General features: G+C 46.6%; 1 protein-coding gene across 2 annotated transcripts in view; it reads left to right on the top strand.

Annotated features, from left to right (window-relative positions):
- LOC135909361 (serine/threonine-protein kinase haspin-like) overlaps positions 1-16297 on the top strand; it is a 157549-nt gene extending 141252 nt beyond the window's left edge. Inside the window, exons 9-12 of one of the 2 annotated variants that reach the window (XR_011511583.1) lie at positions 10416-10495; positions 12652-12886; positions 13368-13498; positions 16012-16150. Coding sequence is in view for 1 of the 2 variants with exons in the window: in XM_065441309.1 (XP_065297381.1) it covers positions 10416-10495; positions 12652-12886; positions 13432-13498; positions 16012-16213 (584 nt within the window). In the remaining variant the exon portion in view is untranslated. Of the gene's footprint in view, positions 1-10415; positions 10496-12651; positions 12887-13367; positions 13499-16011 lie in introns of both variants that reach the window. The other variant, XM_065441309.1, reaches the window with a different exon arrangement.
- The last annotated feature ends 1118 nt before the right edge of the window (positions 16298-17415 follow it).

The following is a 17415-nucleotide window of genomic DNA, read 5'->3' as shown; positions in this document are numbered from 1 at the left end:
CGTCCAGCTCACGGCTTCCTCGCTAGAAGCGGGGCCCTGTAGCGCGCTACTACGTGCCACAGTGGTCCGGCCACAAAAGATGACGGCGACCCGCCCCGCTTACTGACGGTGCGCGAGCAGTGGCATCGGCGGAATCCAGAATCTGCCTGATTGAGCTAAAGATAGAATTCGTGGACACCAGGCACCAGCGTCTGGTTTTTCTTCACCCACAGACCTAAGGCGACTGTATCTGCGGTGATAGTGCTGGCCTCATGCCAACGCGCGAACCGGTCAATGCACGTTAAGATATAGCAATTGTCCTTGCACGGCGGCAAAGGACCGACCAGGTCGATGTGCGCATCGACCTGGTCACATCAGGAGGCTGCAAGGTTCCCAGCGGTCTGACGGTGTGGCGCTGCTTTCATTTGCTCGCACAGCAGACAAGCCCGTGTACAACGTCGGACGTCCATATTCATGCATGGACACAGGTATCGTGAAGTGACGAGGTGCTGAGCCGCACGAATACCAGGCTGGCACAAGGAATGCATGGTATCAAAGACGATACGGTGAAATTGCGACGGAAATTAGGGGCGAGGACAACCTGTACAGACGTCACAAACCAAGGGAATATGGCAGCTTGAATATTGAACGTCTTGAAGTTGGAGGGAATTCTTCAATTTTAAGGCCTGAAGTTCGCTGCCATTTCGCTGTGCTGTAGCCATAGCTGCAAAATCCCCAGGTGGACACTCCTGGACAGTTATGTTGGCTTGTATACGGGACAGTGCGCCAGCGACTGGGCTGTCTGTGCCGCTGATGTGCCGAATGTCGCTCGTGGATTCGAATATGTAGGCAAGCGGGCGAATCTCACGGGGAGTGTGGGCAGGGTTGGTAGTGGTCAAACCGTGAGTGGTCTGTGGTCAGTGAGCATGTAAAATTGCCGACCTTCGAGGAAGGAGCGGAATTGTCTCACGGCCAAGTAAGCCGCCAGCATTTCACGACCGAAAGTGCTGTACCAACACTCGGCCTGCGAGAACTTTCGGTAGAACAATGCGACTGGCTGCCACCCGCCATGGACCAACTGCTGCAGCACTCCGCTGACGGCGATGTCCGAGGCGTCCACCGTGAGTGACTACAGGGATGTGCAAGGAGAGTCGCGCTGGTGAGCGCTTCCTTGATGAAAATGAAAGCCATCTTGGCATCGTCTGACTGGACAGGAGTGTGTTAAGCGGTTGCGAGATGGCAGTGCATTAAGGAATGAACTGCCGATAATAATTGTCAAGCCCAAGGAATTGTCTTAGTGCCGTTGTGGTCGCAGTTCGTGGAAACTGCACTATAGCTTCCACACGAGCAGCAGGTGGAGATATCCCGGCGAACACCGACGCGATGACCAAGAAAATCCAGTGCACAGACCCAAACTCGCTCTCTGATCCGTTCACGACTAGCCCGTACTTCCGGAGTCGTTTAAACACATGGCGCAGGCGAGGTGCGTGGTCGTCTGCTGAAGCGTTGAAGACGAGGATGTCGTCAATGTATGTGAAACAGCAGCGCAAACCACGGATAACCTGATCGGAAAATTGTTGAAACATTTGTGTGGCATTGCGCAGACCGAGTGACATCCTGAGGTACTCAAACATGCCAAAGATCTCATTATGGCTGCCTTTGATACGTCGGAAGGTTCCATAGGTGTTTCGTGGTATGCCTTCACTAGGTTTATCTTGCTGAATATTGTGCACCCGTGCAGCAACGCAGCAAAGTCCTGAATATGTGGTATGTGATACTGATCCAGTACTGTCACTTTGCTGTGGGCGCAGTAGTCACCGCATGGTCTACAGTCAATGGAGGGCTTGGGGACCATGTGTAGTGGTGATGACCATGGACCAGATGATCGGCGTACGTATCCGAGATCGAGCATAGGCTCTAATTCTTGCCGCGCGAACTTGTAACGGTCAGGAGCAATACGACGAGGGCGTACAACAACTGGTGCACGCTCAATAACAATGTGATGGGTGACGTTGTGTCGCACCGGGTATTCGAGAGAAGGCAAACGGAAGAGATCTCAAAACTCTTCGAGATAGGAAGACCACAGTGGGAACACTTTGGCATGTGTTTGTACAAGCCGCAGGGGTGGTAAACCAGATGTGGCGCATTGAACCGATAGGTTGGTTTCGGAATCCAGGAGACGCCTATGGCGGAGGTCGAGCACAAGCGAAATATGCCAGAAGAAACCCGCACAAATAATTGGCGCATGGATTTCGGCGGTCAAGAAGGCCCACCTGAACGTCCTTCACAAGCCGATGTCAAGGGTGACAGACTTCTGTCCGTAGGTCCGTATGTTCGAACGGTTAACGGCTGTAACAGGTGGGGTTTTCAGGCGGCGGCGGTGGTCCTCCAGCGAGGAGGGATTACGCACACCTCCGGAACGGTGTCGATGAGATTACGCACCTTAATGACGCTGTCGGTGAAGTGAAATAGGCGGCTGGTTGTTGGGTCGAAAGCACTCGCCGCCTACAGTGCGTGCCGGCGCGTTTTCCGCAAATGTGCAAGGTTCGCGGCACTGACGTGCGTGGGCTCCGTACTGGTGGTGGTACCAACACATGCCGTGGTGGATACTCGGCGAACAGACGTGACTGCGGCAGTGGCCGTGGTCGTGTAACGCGCTACGCTGATGGTTGGCCTTGAGCAAGTTCATTTGGGCGGTCAGTTGGCCGACTTTGCGATTGAGCATCTCGTTGATGGGAAGGAGATGGTCTAAGTGGTCATCACGGACCGGTGCGTCGAGTGATTGAGCGGGCGGTCTCTCGATGGCAGCGAGTACGGGTATACCGACATCCATGATCTGATCAGCCATCTGTTCCAGTGAGTCAAATGATTCGGATGACGATAGGTTCAAGATCATCCATACCTGCTGTGGTAGACGCTGCAAGAGCAGCTCGCGCAGGATGGAGGCGTCCAGTGCAGCAGAGTGGTCTCCGAAGAGGTGCTGCATGCGACGCAGAAGCTCCGTGAGTCTTCTGTCACCAAGCTCCTCTGCGGCGTGCAGTTGCTGCAGTCTACGCTGTTCCGACTGGGATGTCCGGCGTATGAGTTCCGTCTTCAGGACATCGTACGAGTTTTGAGGAGGCGGGGAGTGGAGAATATGCCGACGATGGCGATGACGGGAGGCGGTAGCGCACTGATGACGTCGTCGAACTTCGCTGTTTGTGACGTCACACGGTGCCGTCTAACAATTCAGAGCCCTTCCACCCTGTGAAGAGAGAAGTCCAGCAAAGCTGGCGCAATGGTTGGTTTTGCTATGTTGGAGGTTTGCTATGCTGAATATGACTATTATGAGTTTAGTATTGGGCGAATGAAGATATTTACTCAGATCCCGGTTGTTTCGTGACCATTGTAATCCTTGCCTTGTGACCATTGTGATAAAGGGAAGTGGTTGTATTTTCACTGTGTTGTTGTCCTTTCTAAAAGTTACGTCGATGCACGATTGATGACGAGTGGTGGGTACGGTGGCATCGGTAAAGCACTTGAGGCCAAAGCGCTCCAACATGAAGCTAAGTATCCACGCACCGTCGGTTCTGCTCTCACTGTCATTGAAATATCCCACGATGACGGTGAATGCATTGTCGGCGAGCTTAATAGCCCCAAAGACATGCAACGTATACGTTTCGATCGCGACACGTCCCGCACCCAGTCTCTTGCTTCACGTCTTCGGAGGAGATGCACTGACGCAACGCACCCGCGGCCACTTCGCGCTGTTGCGCATCACGCACGTAGCCGATCGCGGCCAAGGCTCCGGCGAACCAAGGATGGTCACACACGATTGGTGGATAGAGAAAATGACGTTTTATTATAGCGTGGCTACGCCGGTCCCAGCGGGCGCTCTAGTGCGCCGCACAGGTAGCTGTCGAAGACCACGGGCCGCTGTATTGCGCAATGTCGAGAGTGAGACGGTGCTCGCGGAGAGGAGCATACACAACTTAGGAAAGAGGCGTCGGCGGCGGAGAGGTGTTTAAATTGTTGGCTTATGTCCATGGAAACGAGATCCGCCACAACCTAGCCATAAACAGCTTCACCGTAAAAGTGACTCGATGCTCTGAAGCCAGAGTTCTGAGTCGGTCTGCCCGAATTCGGGTAGCCTGTTGGCGACGACATGGATGGTTCCCATGGCGTTCGTCGAGGCGTCGTCGCGGGGTGCGGTGTACATGGTCGGTCGTGACGAGAGGTTTCTGGCGGCGTAGCCCAGGAAGTGAGAATGGCCTTATGAACTCCGGTGGATGAACAAGTGGCGTGTTGTCGCCTGGCGTCCGTGGTCACCAGTTGTGGGACAAGGTGTGGTTTGTAATCTCACGCATTCTTTATTACTCGTCGGTCGAACACCGACGAAATCACTGAACGCATCTGGTCCGACCATGTCTCTGGTCGAGCGCTGGCTCGAGCGCGCGGCCAGCAGAGCTGCATGCTGCTGCTGATGATGGTGGTGGCCTCATATTATGGCTCATACCCACACTGGGGGATTGGTCAAGAATTGCGTTCTGAAGCGATTACCTATTCTTTTGAAGTGTTACTTATTTGACGAAAAATATAAGAAAGAAAAATAAGGAAACATACAAAAACTAATAAATTACAAGAGAACAATAAAAAAGTTATTCCTTTTGTTTATTGTGTGTAACCGCACACGCCATCAAACACGTCCCAGTGGCTGACCCCTATAATTGACGCACCGAAAGATGGTATGATTTCTGATGATATCATTAACCCTTATTTAGCAAGCGGAAGTTCTAGATGTCTTTTTCTTAACAATTTGTATCGCCGACATACCAAAATGTAGTGATCTAATGATCCTATTTCCTGGCAGTATAGACACAGAGGCGATAGCGTCAGACGAGTCCTGTGTATATATAGGTTTAATTGAGGGACACGGCAGCGTAATATCGTGATCACTACATCTGATTGTCTTCATGGGCACCACTGGATTTACCGCGGAAATTTTAGGGGCTGATATTCTGTCCATGCTGTTATAATTCATTGACATCTCTATGACTTGAATATTTTCTATATCTAATTGGTGTTATGTGCACCACTACTGGAATAAGCGACATTAAGGTCCACTCAGGGATGCTCGCGCTAATGAGTCTGTCATTTCATTTGAATGTAAGCCACAGTGGCCAGGTACCCATAATAGTTTTAGAGAACTCAACTGCGGAGGAACTAATGTTAGAAACGTCTTTAGAGTTGCCGAATTGGATGAAACTGTAAGCGAAGTACAGACCGAAAGGGAATCTGTTATAATAACCGCACCCATTGAGTTTTAAGGAAGTTTCCGAAGCACTAAAATCACTGCTAAAAGTTCGGCTTCAAAAACGGGTGCGAAATCTGGCAGTCTCAAGCAGAATGACCACCCAAGCGGAAACAATAAAATGCCTATGCCCGCCTTTTTGTTGTTCACTGAAGCGTCTGTGGCTATCATGTTACTTATTTGTATACGTGTGCTAGGTAATCTTGCAACAGGTTATTTAATTAAGCGGCTGATTGAAACTTAGAGATTGGGGGGGTGGGGAAATGTCATCAAAATCCATCTTAATATTCTGATTTGATTCGGTTGATGGAATTACCTCTCGAATGTTCACATTCAGGCTATCTAATTGATTTTGTACAAATATAATCGGTGGAGTGTGAAAGCGAGGCCAATGAGCAAGGAAGAAGGATTTTGGATAATTAATAAAGCCGTAATTGGATCGTGTAAGCGGCAAGCCGTAAAATTTCAGAAATGCTTGGATTGTTAAGATGCCAAATCCGCAGGGCTATGTTGGAAGGCGCGCTTCTTGGTAGACAAAATTAATCGCCACAAACCTGGGGATTCCCAGACACAGGCGTAGGGCCTCACGCTCCAAAAAAATCAGAGCCTTTATTTTATAAGCAGGGCCACCTGAGAACAAGACACAGCCAAATTCCAATATGGGAAGCATATATATATTTTCAAATCATCAAGAGTGAATCCCTACGTAGTCCATATTGTCGGTTACTCATTCTGCGCAGAATACCTAAAGCACGTTGCGCCTTACCCGCTGCACTTTCTATGTGTGGACTCCAGTTGAGTTTTCCATTATATGTGATTCCCAAATATTTTAGAGACTCAACCTGTGGATTGGGTTCTTGCTTATAAGCTATAGAAATTCATACCGGATTCGTAACCGGGAACACTAAAATTGCGCTTTTGCTTAATTTAATGACATACAAATTTTCTGAAGCCATATCTCTAGCATACTCATGTATCTTTGTAATTTTTTGTATAAAGCGTTAATGTCACTGTCAGCCGCAAAGAATGCAATGTCATCTGCATACACGTAAACGTGCCCGTCCTTACAAGTGCTAATGGAGCTCATAAATATATTAAATATTATTGGGGATAAAACTGCTCCTCGGGGAACACCCTGAGTGACTAAATTTAGACGAGGAATATCCGTCCTTGAAGCAATAAGATTCTCTTGATCGCAAAAATTCTGCCAACCACGCGGTAATATAATTTGGGAAATTACGACGCTGCAGAATGTCCAGTAAAATTGAATGTTCAATGCTGTCATAAGCTTTAGCTGTATCTAATTTCACCAAAACACAATATTCTCTCCTTTTCCGGGCATCTTGGATGCGGCTCTCTAAATCAGCATGGGCACACCCTATTAGCTCTGAAGCCTATTTGATTTATCCATCATTCAGAAAGTAATTCTGCAATGCAATACCCTCTCTATGAGCTTGACGACATTAGAAGTAAAAGAAATAGGTCTGATTTCTATGTTATAACCTACACCTTGTTTTTGGGGTATCGGGATTACTTTAGCTACTTTCCAATCGTAAGGTATCCAGGCTTTGTATAAGGAATAGTTTATAACGTTTAGAAAGTCTCGAGGAGATAGATGGAATAAATTTTTTTATAATGTGAACGGTAATTCCATCAGGACCAGGGGCTGACAAGGGTAAGTTTCGAATCACTTGATCTAATTCAGGCAATGTAACTTCAGTAAACACTGATGACAGGGCTAATTGTTGCAAATTATAGGACATCGATGACATGAATCTACTCTCCAAGCCTTTAGCAAGGAGTTCAAGAGATTTTCTCATTTCATGGGGAGACAGATTGGCATATTCAATATTAGTTGGCGATGGCAGAATTTTCCGATATCTCATATATCTAAACAACCATGTTTTGTTTTTTTATATTTAGAAAGGAAATCATGGTGTTTCCTATCATAATGTTCTTTAGCTTGAGCAACTGTACGTTTAAATACAGCAGCGTCAAACTTGTAATCAGGCCAATTTTGGGGGCACTGGTTGTAGAGGAGCTGCTTCCAAGCTGCCTGTCGGCGTCGGTGGTCTCGCATGCAGTCTGTTTTCCACAGAGGGTTACAAGATCTTTGCTTTGCAGATGTAACACTAAATTCAGCCTTTTTGTATATTCTTTTAATTACCGCACAAAGTTTTATAGCCTTGGTGCATTCATGCTCTTCAGAATAATAAGCCAAATGAACCTTAAGATCGGATTTAAATTTATTATAATCTACAAATACGCGTACCTGAGAGCATGATGGCATAATTGGGCAAACCATTTCAACCATTATTGGAAAGTGGTCACTGTTGGTGGCAGAGTCCAAGGCTCTACTGGATGGGCTAGTGAAGGACGAACTTACGAAACTTAAATCCAATGCGGAGCGGGACTGTTTGCAAATATATGTAGGAATTCTAGAGTTCAGACAAGACAGATTATTATCTATTGTCCAATTCCACAAGCGTTTGCCACATTGGTCAGTTCGAAAGCCCCAGCACGTGTGATGGGAGTTGAAATCTCCAACAAGAATTCTGTCCTGACACCATGAAGTCACTGCTGAATCCAAACATCGAGTGTTCTGCACACCCGCTGGAAAGTATAAATTTACTAACGAAAAAGGTAAACACCCTGGTATGGTTATACCTAATGCTAAAATTTCACTTTCGGGAGACATATATTTATATGAAATCTTTGCCTTAAGGCTAATTCTGTTAGTGATAAAGAAAGCTAAACCTCCCGCCTTCGATGGACGGTCCAGTCGGAAAGATCGATAGTTACTCAATTAAAAAGATGGATGTCCTGAAAGCCATGTTTCTTGCAAAGCAATAATATCCCAGGAGAATTTCGATAATAAATACAATAAATCTGTTGCTGCAGAGTGAATTGATCGGCAATTTAAATGAAGAATTTCGAGGAGACCTACGGTTGCGAAAGTATGGACTCAGTAAGTTCCTTACTTAAAATGCTTTCCTTTAAGAAACCTTCATTTGGAAGGCTGTCTTTCGGATATTTTTTTTGTATTTGACTGAATTGGGGTCGTAGCTTTTTTACACAAAGGGGAGCTACACCGTTTTAACGATCGAGGATCCACGTCCATTTCATATGCGCCCTGTGTGTTATCATTGAAGCCTGAGCATTGGCTCTGGTTGACATCGACGGATGGACCTACAATTTGGACATCTTCGGACGTGCAATTGGCGGTTACTTCTTCGTTTGAAGGACGTGGACAGTCAGTTGTTTGAGAAGTTATACCAACTGCTGTTGTTGTTCTGAATATCTGTGCCATCTGGCTAGTTAGAATTTATGTCAAGGACTCGCAAAGGTTTCCAGCTAGGCGCTCCATAGCTTTTTTCGTTGCCCTTTCGATGGCATCAGGAATAGCACGTGAAAGAGACGCATCCGTTGCTGTCGCCTGACGGCCTGTGACACCGGCGCATCCCTGTGTCCTAACGTTAATTTCAGTTACGGCTTCTCTACGGGAACAACGTCTTCGTTCAACCAGAATTTGAATTTCCCGTGCCTTTGCTGAGCAATTATAATAATCAGCAGAGTGCGCGTCATTGCAGAGGCAGCACCTTTCTTCCTTGCTTTTGCACTCGCTAGAATTGTGCTCTTCACCAAAATTTGGCACCTGAGAGCAGATCTACAACCTTTCAAGGTGTGTCCGTAGCGCCAGCATTTCACACATTCGAGAAGACGAGGGGACAGAGGTTCCACTCTGTAGATTGGAGGCCATGCCTTTATCTCTGATGGTCGAATTGTCCCTGCAAATGTGGCTATGACCGACTCAGTAGGGATCCTGTTTTTCTCGACCACACATCCACACCGATAAACTGAAATTACACACGCCGGTAAAAACATCTCTAAACTTCGGCCGGTGTCGTGTCCACGTCGACGTCGCGGACAAGCCCTTTCACACATGCCAAGTGGGGAGGAATAAATGCGCTCACCGGATTGGCGGCAAACTGCGAACACTTTAAAAGGTCTTGTACACAGGACTGGTCTGCAGAAAAGCAGAGGATGCCACCCCTGCCAAACTGGCGGACCTCAGTGATGTTCTGGAAGCGGGCCGTCGCCGATCGCAATTCCGCCTGAATCGCTTTTAGATTCGTCATCCGTATCACTCCGTCATTGGTTGGGACACGAGCGACAGGAACTGATGTGACGCCATTGCGCAGAAACATATCCACAGGTAACTCCTGCCGAGGAAAAGAAGCGGACCAGGGGAAGGCCACTGGTCCTGGTGAAGAAAAGGGCATCTGCGTGGTCTGATTAGCTAAATGACAATGAGGCTAGCAAAACAGTTGACAATCGATAAATGAAAAAGACAGCTACTCAATCCTTGGCCAAAACCCTGAAAGGCGAAGCCGAGGACTACTTCATGCTTCTGCTTCATGCTTCATGCTTAGGCGCTGCTTCGTTATCGTCGATTAAACGCCGATGCCTCACCATAATATACTACAGGCCACAACGCGCCGCAGAGATAATAATCCACAAAGCGCGTGCATTCCCGCGCAAGAAACTAGTACGTCGTATTATTTGTTACTTTGTTAAAACTTTCAAAATGTTTTTACTTACGACACACACAGAGTCTCAACCAGTAAACAATAATATATATAGTATATCCTTTGCTGAAATTGGAGAAAATTGAATGGATCAGCTCAGCCACTCCAGGAGTGGGAATGATCCAACTTTTAGCATTACCAGGCGTTAAGTGCAATTACACGGGCATCTCCATTCTCCGGAACAAAGTGGCAATGGAATGAATCTTGCCCACTCCGCAACTCTGATGCACGCTTAATAATTCGCTTATATGTCATAATAGAATATGGGAAACCAGGTTTGTGGGACACTGGCATAATTTCTGTCCGCGACTCCATAACACGCGTCCTATCTCAGCAGAATGCTTTAAATCTTGATATAAACTTTTCCCCATTTGTATGTACTTTACAAATTTATTGCGTCTTGTTTTCAAGTTCTGCATAAAGTACTTTTAGAATGTTACCTATATTAAGTAAATCCTTACTAAGGCATGTGTGTTGTTCACGAGTACTTAATTATTAACGGTTCAATGAATCTACATAATTGGCATTATCAATCTTTTCTTTTTTTCTGTTTCCAGGCACAAATGACTGCTGCCTGACTCGACATTTTGTCGTGTTTGAGCTGTGCTATGCTGGGAAGCCGCTTTCACAGGTTACAGTAAGTCATCTGCAAGGATTCATGTGAACAAATTGTGCGTGATTCCAAAGTTCGTCAGTGAAAGCCCCTCATAAAACGGGGAGTCCATTTCCACAATTAAACAAACTAATTAATCAACGCGGTATACCGTTTTGAGTGATGGCTGTGTACGGTTGCAGGTGGTTCGAACAAGAAATGTGTGTACACAAAAGTGTCATCTGAAAGATTGCCACGCGTAGCTGTCTCGTTTACGCCAGCAGATGAAAAAAACCCAGACTCGGCTACGGCATTGGATATTCTTGCGTGTCCTTATTGCACCACACGATATCGCTATCGAATCTGCTGTCCACTTTCGATGCTGTCAGAGGGATACGCTGCTTTCTATGTTGGCAGTCTAATAAAGCTTACCAGTATTTTCTGTTCTATCGTTGCCATCCAAAGGGACAAGTATTTGAGATAACCATACTACCATTATCAGCGTATTGACAGCAAATTTAAAGTACGCGAACACATCTGTATAACAGAATTGTTTCGTACATCCTTTTTTCTAAAAGGGATTCATGAATAGAATCGGTTGCATCCTTCTATTGCAGGGATTTATATTATGACTATATTTTTCCTTGGTTATAACTGATTTGATTATCTGTGTGTTCTCTTTGTTGTGATTAATATTTGTACTTTAGAGTGGCACTATGCATTTATTGTTCGTACATGTATAATTCTTTTGTAATAGGGTGTACGGAACAGTTCAGATGGCAGCGTCTGTTCGTAACCGAGCAGGCAGGTGACGCAGAGCAGGAACAGCTGGTTGCCCGAACGGCTCGCACTCGTGCTAAGCACTGGCGATCCGGCTGGCTCACTGGTTGCACTGCAGGCATGGAACACACGATCTGGCTGGCCTTGTTCTTGTGCTTTTCTTCTTCATTGCACTTTGATGGTGTCGACTTACATTTTATGTGTGTGTCCGGGCACTTGCGTATGTGCGGGCGTTCGCGCAATCTTGTTATACAGCTTTGTCTACCAAAGTCATGTTCGCAGTGCCCTCGTGTCCCAAACTCGTTTGTTTAACGGACATTTCCCCACACTGTAATGCCTCTGGCGCTTTGTGTAGAGCACAAAAAAATAAGGTTCCTGTTTGCAGCTTGCTAAGTCTACTGAAAGAACTTTTAATCACCCTTCTTAGCCCAGAAACAATATGTGCCGATGCTTGTTGGCCAACTGGAGGCGTATTCTTGATCTGAAAACTTGGTGCAATGGCGGTAATGTCAAAAACCGCGCATTCTTGTCAAGCATGCGGAACGGGCCATGATTTGCATTCTTTTGTGATAGTCAATACAGTTCTTTCCGCAGAATGTACACACGGGGTTTTTGCGGAATTTTTAAAAAGCGTCTGTTGCAGATAATATAATTCTGGTCCTTGAGCTGCATCAGAGAAGTGGACATTACTTGCACGAGAGATCAACACATATTCAACTAAGTAGAAACATTTACTACTAAACTTCTTAATGAATTACGTTACCGCGCATTTTGCAATTTACAAAGGGCGGCAAGTGAGTTTGCAAGGCGTATTCACTTGGAATGAATTTTCAGAATGATACCAGTCTGAAAACATGCGCCGTCAAACTGACCGTAAAAATGCGTTGTTGGTCCATGTACTTTTCTAACAAGACGCTCTTTATACAATGAAGCAAAAGTCACTGGAACGCCCACGTATTCCGTTCCACACTTTGGAAAATGATGCCCCGCAACTGGTGTCATCCTAGGAATTCATTTCAAGTGGATACGTCTTGCAAACTCACCGGCTACAATTCGTAAATTGCTGTATGTGTCGCAAAGCAATTAATTAAAAAGTGAATTCGTGAATTTTTGGTAGTTAGTTGAATATGTGTTTTGATTTTTCGCGTTAGTAACGCCCGCCTCTTCGAATAATTCAGCTCAAGAACAGAAATTACGCTATCTCCCGCAGGCAACTTTCTTTTAATTCCGTAAAACTTGAAAATCATCACCCCGTATAGTTGGGAACGGAGAGAAGTGCCCGGCTTCAAGTAAGCGACGCTTAGAGCTAGCAGAAGTTAGGAATGATGGCCTCGCCTATATGTCATCAATTCAAACGTCTGTGCATAGGTTGTCTCGGCAGCTGTAAATTGTCAACGCGCACTGGCGCGTGTGTCGTGCAGCTGCGCAGCGCGGTGCAAGGTCGCAGCCTGGTACGACAGGCGTCTTGCTGCTTGGCGGTCGCCGAGCGCGCGCTCAGTTTCCGGCACCTGGGCGTGGACGCGGACAAGCTGCTCGTGGCCACCACCGACTCGGCCAGCTTCGAATATCGTTTCGTGGGACGGGACCCCGTGTCGGTGGACAGCGCTGGACTCAAGGCGCACCTAGCCGGGTGCTTTTCGTGTACCCTCGAACCAGGCATGGAAGCACCGTCTCTTACGCCGTCATTTGTTTCCTTCGGGAGAGTCCGAAATCTGCGCTCTTGTAAGCGCCGTTCGTGCAGCTGGTTTAATTAGTTCGTTCGCTAATTTATTGTTATATAAATCAGTAGTCGAAGCATCACTAAATGTTTACTCTTTGTACGGATAATTTGTGAGGAGTGCGAATTGCTCTGATGATAATAGTACTCGCTACAGCTCGATTATTTGTGTATAGCCTCCACAGATTAATGCTTCAGCTTAACTTTTCTGTTGGCCTCCTGCCCACACAAAAAAATGCTTTTGAGGAAATAACAAATTCACAGGTTCAAGGGGCACTAGCCATGCGAGCATTTATTTAGGGTGTCTGTAGGAGGACGCATAAGTATCCCTTTAAACCATCTTTGGATTTTTATGCATGTTTGTGCATAGCCCAGGCTCGTGGGTTTCTCTTTTTGTAAGCTTGGAAGCAACATACCCAGGTATCCCAGGCTACCAACGATGTGAAGTGGTTCCATCGCGGTGGTTCCACACTAATTTGTGCAGAGGACAAAGAGGATGACGACTCCGAGTGTCCCGAAGACGCGTTCGGCAGCCCATCCTCAGATTGTAGGTAAGCGACGAGGAAGCGAATGAAAACTAGCGCAAGGAATGGCTCTGTTGCGCATTCCTCCTGAAACGAAAGAAAAAGAACTGAGGGGAAAAGATAAAATGAACTATCGGTACTCAGATGTGCCATGCCTTCGTGTGTGGGGCGTGAAAGGCCTTGTAAAAAGACCGTCCAGCAAGGATAATGCAGCTTCTCAAACTTCACTCGAGCTACTGTAATGCGATAGCATCATGGGATTGCATTATTGGGTGATTATCTCTAAACATCCCCGTAACTCCTCCTATCTCGCAGTCGTGAGTTATGGCCTTATGATGTGCTGTTGCTGTGTGTGCCACTGTTTCTAATGCGGCTTCTACTTCGTTACACCACTACTATTGCTGAACACGTCATGCATCTACCGCTATCAATGTAATTATAGGCTCACCATATTTATCGATTATGACAACGTTCACATACTTACGCAAACTAAATCTTTTCCTGTATTACAATCACCGCCACATCATGCAGTAAAATTGGAAGTATTGCGCAATCCAATTCGTCAGTATCAAACGGCCCATTTTGCGCCCCGTCGTTCTCAGCCTGCCAGTTGTTCCTGCCCGGGACATACGTTCCTAGAGCGCGGATGGACACGTTTTGATCTGCATAACGCTATCGCACGAAATCAGGACCGTTCAACGAGTCGTCTTCGTTGCTCAAATAAGACCACGTCCCCGAAGTATCAATTATTGAGATTTAAAGAAAAATACGGAAGATGAGCACGACGTAGTATGAAAACGACGGCAATGACACAACTGTATAGTTGTATAGCGTTCACTTACACCCAGCACACGTTTTGCAGATGCGCTTCACGTAAACTCCAACTCCAAAAATTTGGAGTTGCTCCACGTAGCAACTCCAAATCAACTACAAGTGTTTGATTTTCCATGCTGATCATCATTTAACCATGGTGTATTTTAGATTCTGATATATATATATATATATATATATATATATATATATATATATATATATATATATATATATGTGTGTGTGTGTATATGTATCTGTGTGTGTGTGTTTGAGTGTGTGTGTGTGTTTCTTTGCGTTTGTGTTTGTGTGTGTGTGTGTGATTTAAATGCATTATTTACGCTCTTTCTTGTGTTGTGCAACACTCTCACTATGCATTCAAAAACAAAATCGCGAGAGGCGTTATGATTAGCTTCTTTATTTTTTCGCGTTTCATCTAACCTCCAGAGGCACGGCACTATCGTCTCGGAAAAGACGTGAACTGGTGTGGCAATTGTGACACGGCTGCGGTAACAATGTCACAATCCAAATCCTTTTCTTCGCTCCAAATGTTAATCGAGAGATGATTTCACTGCGCTTTTACTGTGTGGCCGTGTAAAGGAAAAATATATTATAATACGCGAACAAATTACGACTGTATGGTAGCATTATAAGGGTTTCTCAAAATTATGGGAGCGTGCCTATTGTCGCAATTTGTCGCGATTATGGTCGTGAGTTCGCCTGTTAAAGTACTTTCAAAGCTTCGCAGGAGCGCTCATAAGGTATCAGCCGAATGTCTCTCGAACCAGCACTAGACAAATCTCTCACAACTACATGAAGACTTCAAGTGATAAACAGTTGGCGAAGAATGAATGTGACTGAGCCAACGTTCTGAGAAGGAGATTTGTTTACGTCACGTTAACCGCTGCGCTTACGAAGACTAGTCTCCTTGTCTAAACGTTCACTCCAGCGACATTCCTGTTCGGCAACTGTTGATTACAAGGCAGCACTGTTTGCTGTCTTAGGTTTATGAATACGAAAAGGTGAGCACAAGATAATATGACAGCAATGAAGATGGGAGCACTATTTGTCTATATAGCGTTCACTTACTACTAGTTTCATTCTGGAAAGCACACACAAATATATTGCAACCTAGCCATTCGGACTTATGCAGAAGCAACGGCGGTTCGTCAGCACACGTGGAATTCGATGTGTCTATAAACCGTATTCACTCTTTTCGACTAAAAGATGTTCCGCTATAATGCACTGAACCACTCAGTCTAATGTGATAATTCTCGACCAGTTCAAAGCCATCGCGTCCCTACCTTTGCCGGAATTTTCTTCATCTCGTGAAACAGCGATCTGCTCCCAGCGCAGTGCGCCGGCAGACGAGCGAGCGCCTCGAGTGCGAATGGCAAGGGGCGTTCCGTAGGCCGCTCGTTCATGCATTGGCTAAACGAGACATCCGTGAGACATCGGCCAATCCAAGGCAGAATGAATGCAATTTGTTTAGTAGAACTTTTGAATTACAAATGTGCTAACGACGCTCCGTTGATTATGTGCATGTCTGAATGCCTAGGTTTTATATATTCGCCTGATTTTAGAATAAAAAGCTGGTTGTATATAAGTGATCACTGGCCCTGTTATCCACCTCGTCTTCGTAACACATTTCGCGCCGGTCTTTTCCTATTCGTGAACGTGTACCAATTGCCTCAACCGCTTGTTCAGCGCGCTGTGTGCGCCTCGCGCAGCGGCCGCATCCCGCCGCGCTTCTACGGCAACGTCATGTGGCTGGGCGCCGTGGTGGACAGCATGGTGCAGAAGCTGCGCTCCGAGGTGCCCGAGCACAGGGCGCGGAGCGAGCGCCCCGTCTTCGAGGAGTTGCTCGCCTGGCAGTCCAGGCTGCAGCAGTGCAACTCGGCCACGGAGTTCCTCACGCTGGCCTACCTCTGATTGGAGCGCGTACGGCCGCGCGATCGCACACTCGCGAATCTTTACCGACAGCATTAAACGCCTCGTCTTGTATAGTTTGTCAAAAAAAAATCTCGAGTGGTTTGTGCGGCGTGTGTGTCAGTGTATCGCACGCTAAGCAGCCGTGTTTGAATGAATTCTGTGGTTTTTACGTGCCGAATGAAACCACGATCTCATTATGAGGCACGCCGTAATTGGGGACTCCGGGCTAATTTTGACCTTTTACCGCGCTCTCAATGCACGGGCGTTTTTTTTTTCTTTTTTGCATTTCACCCGCATCGCGATGCGGCCGCCGCGGCCGGGATTTCATCCCGGGACCTCTGGCTTAGCAGCGCGACGCCATAGCCGCTAAGCCCCCATCGCGGCTTCTTTTTCCTTATTGCCTCGTAGTTGAAGTGTCACGTGGAACACATTCTTAAAAAACGAAAGTCCACCTACCTTACGCCGACTAGTGATATTAAAATAGTTTCAATTTAACCAACTCCTCGAACAGCGGCAGCCAATCCGGTGGTTTTTTCTGCGTTTTGTACCCTTCACGCGTGCTGGTGACACTTTCAATAAAGTTTTCTGGGACAGTACGGACACTCGCATCAGCATGACATACCGACATTCTTGTGCACCATATAATATGGATGCTCAGTAGCATAATAAGGTCATATGGAACATTGCTGTTTTCTGTATCTAAGTGTCTGATATCACATGGAGTTATTGGTCATCTTTTTTTAATGGTTCGTTGTAAAATGTGAAATGAAAAAGTCGCAGTTTTGCCCAGAAGGCGAAGCATCGATTGCTATAGGAGATTCGACTCCGCAGCCGGAATCAAAGTGACACCGTGTCCGGCAGCCCCCACTAATATCAGCTACCTCTAGGGCTAGTTCACCGTGCGGCTAATTGCGCGCTCCACGCCGAGACGCAGTACAGCTGCACGTAATCACGGTTTGAGATTGCGATAGGAAATTAGTAGACACCTATACGCAGTAGCGATAGTAGATTTATCGGGCGTAAAACTTGGAAACATTTGCTTACTAACTAAATTAGTAAGCATGGTGTCATCGCGCACGAGCAAGCGTGAACACATTACACTCGATGAACGCGGGCACTCGCCACAAAACGCTGGCCGCTGGTTTCAGCAAGTGCGGCAGTGGCAGCAGCAGCGAGCGAAGTGACCTTCGCGCGGTCTATCG

This window comes from Dermacentor albipictus, chromosome 1 (genome assembly GCF_038994185.2).
Source record: "Dermacentor albipictus isolate Rhodes 1998 colony chromosome 1, USDA_Dalb.pri_finalv2, whole genome shotgun sequence".
Classification (NCBI taxonomy): Eukaryota; Metazoa; Arthropoda; class Arachnida; order Ixodida; family Ixodidae; genus Dermacentor; species Dermacentor albipictus.
The sequence above is the reverse complement of the archived record's forward strand: the minus strand, read 5'-3'. Positions and strand labels throughout refer to the sequence as shown.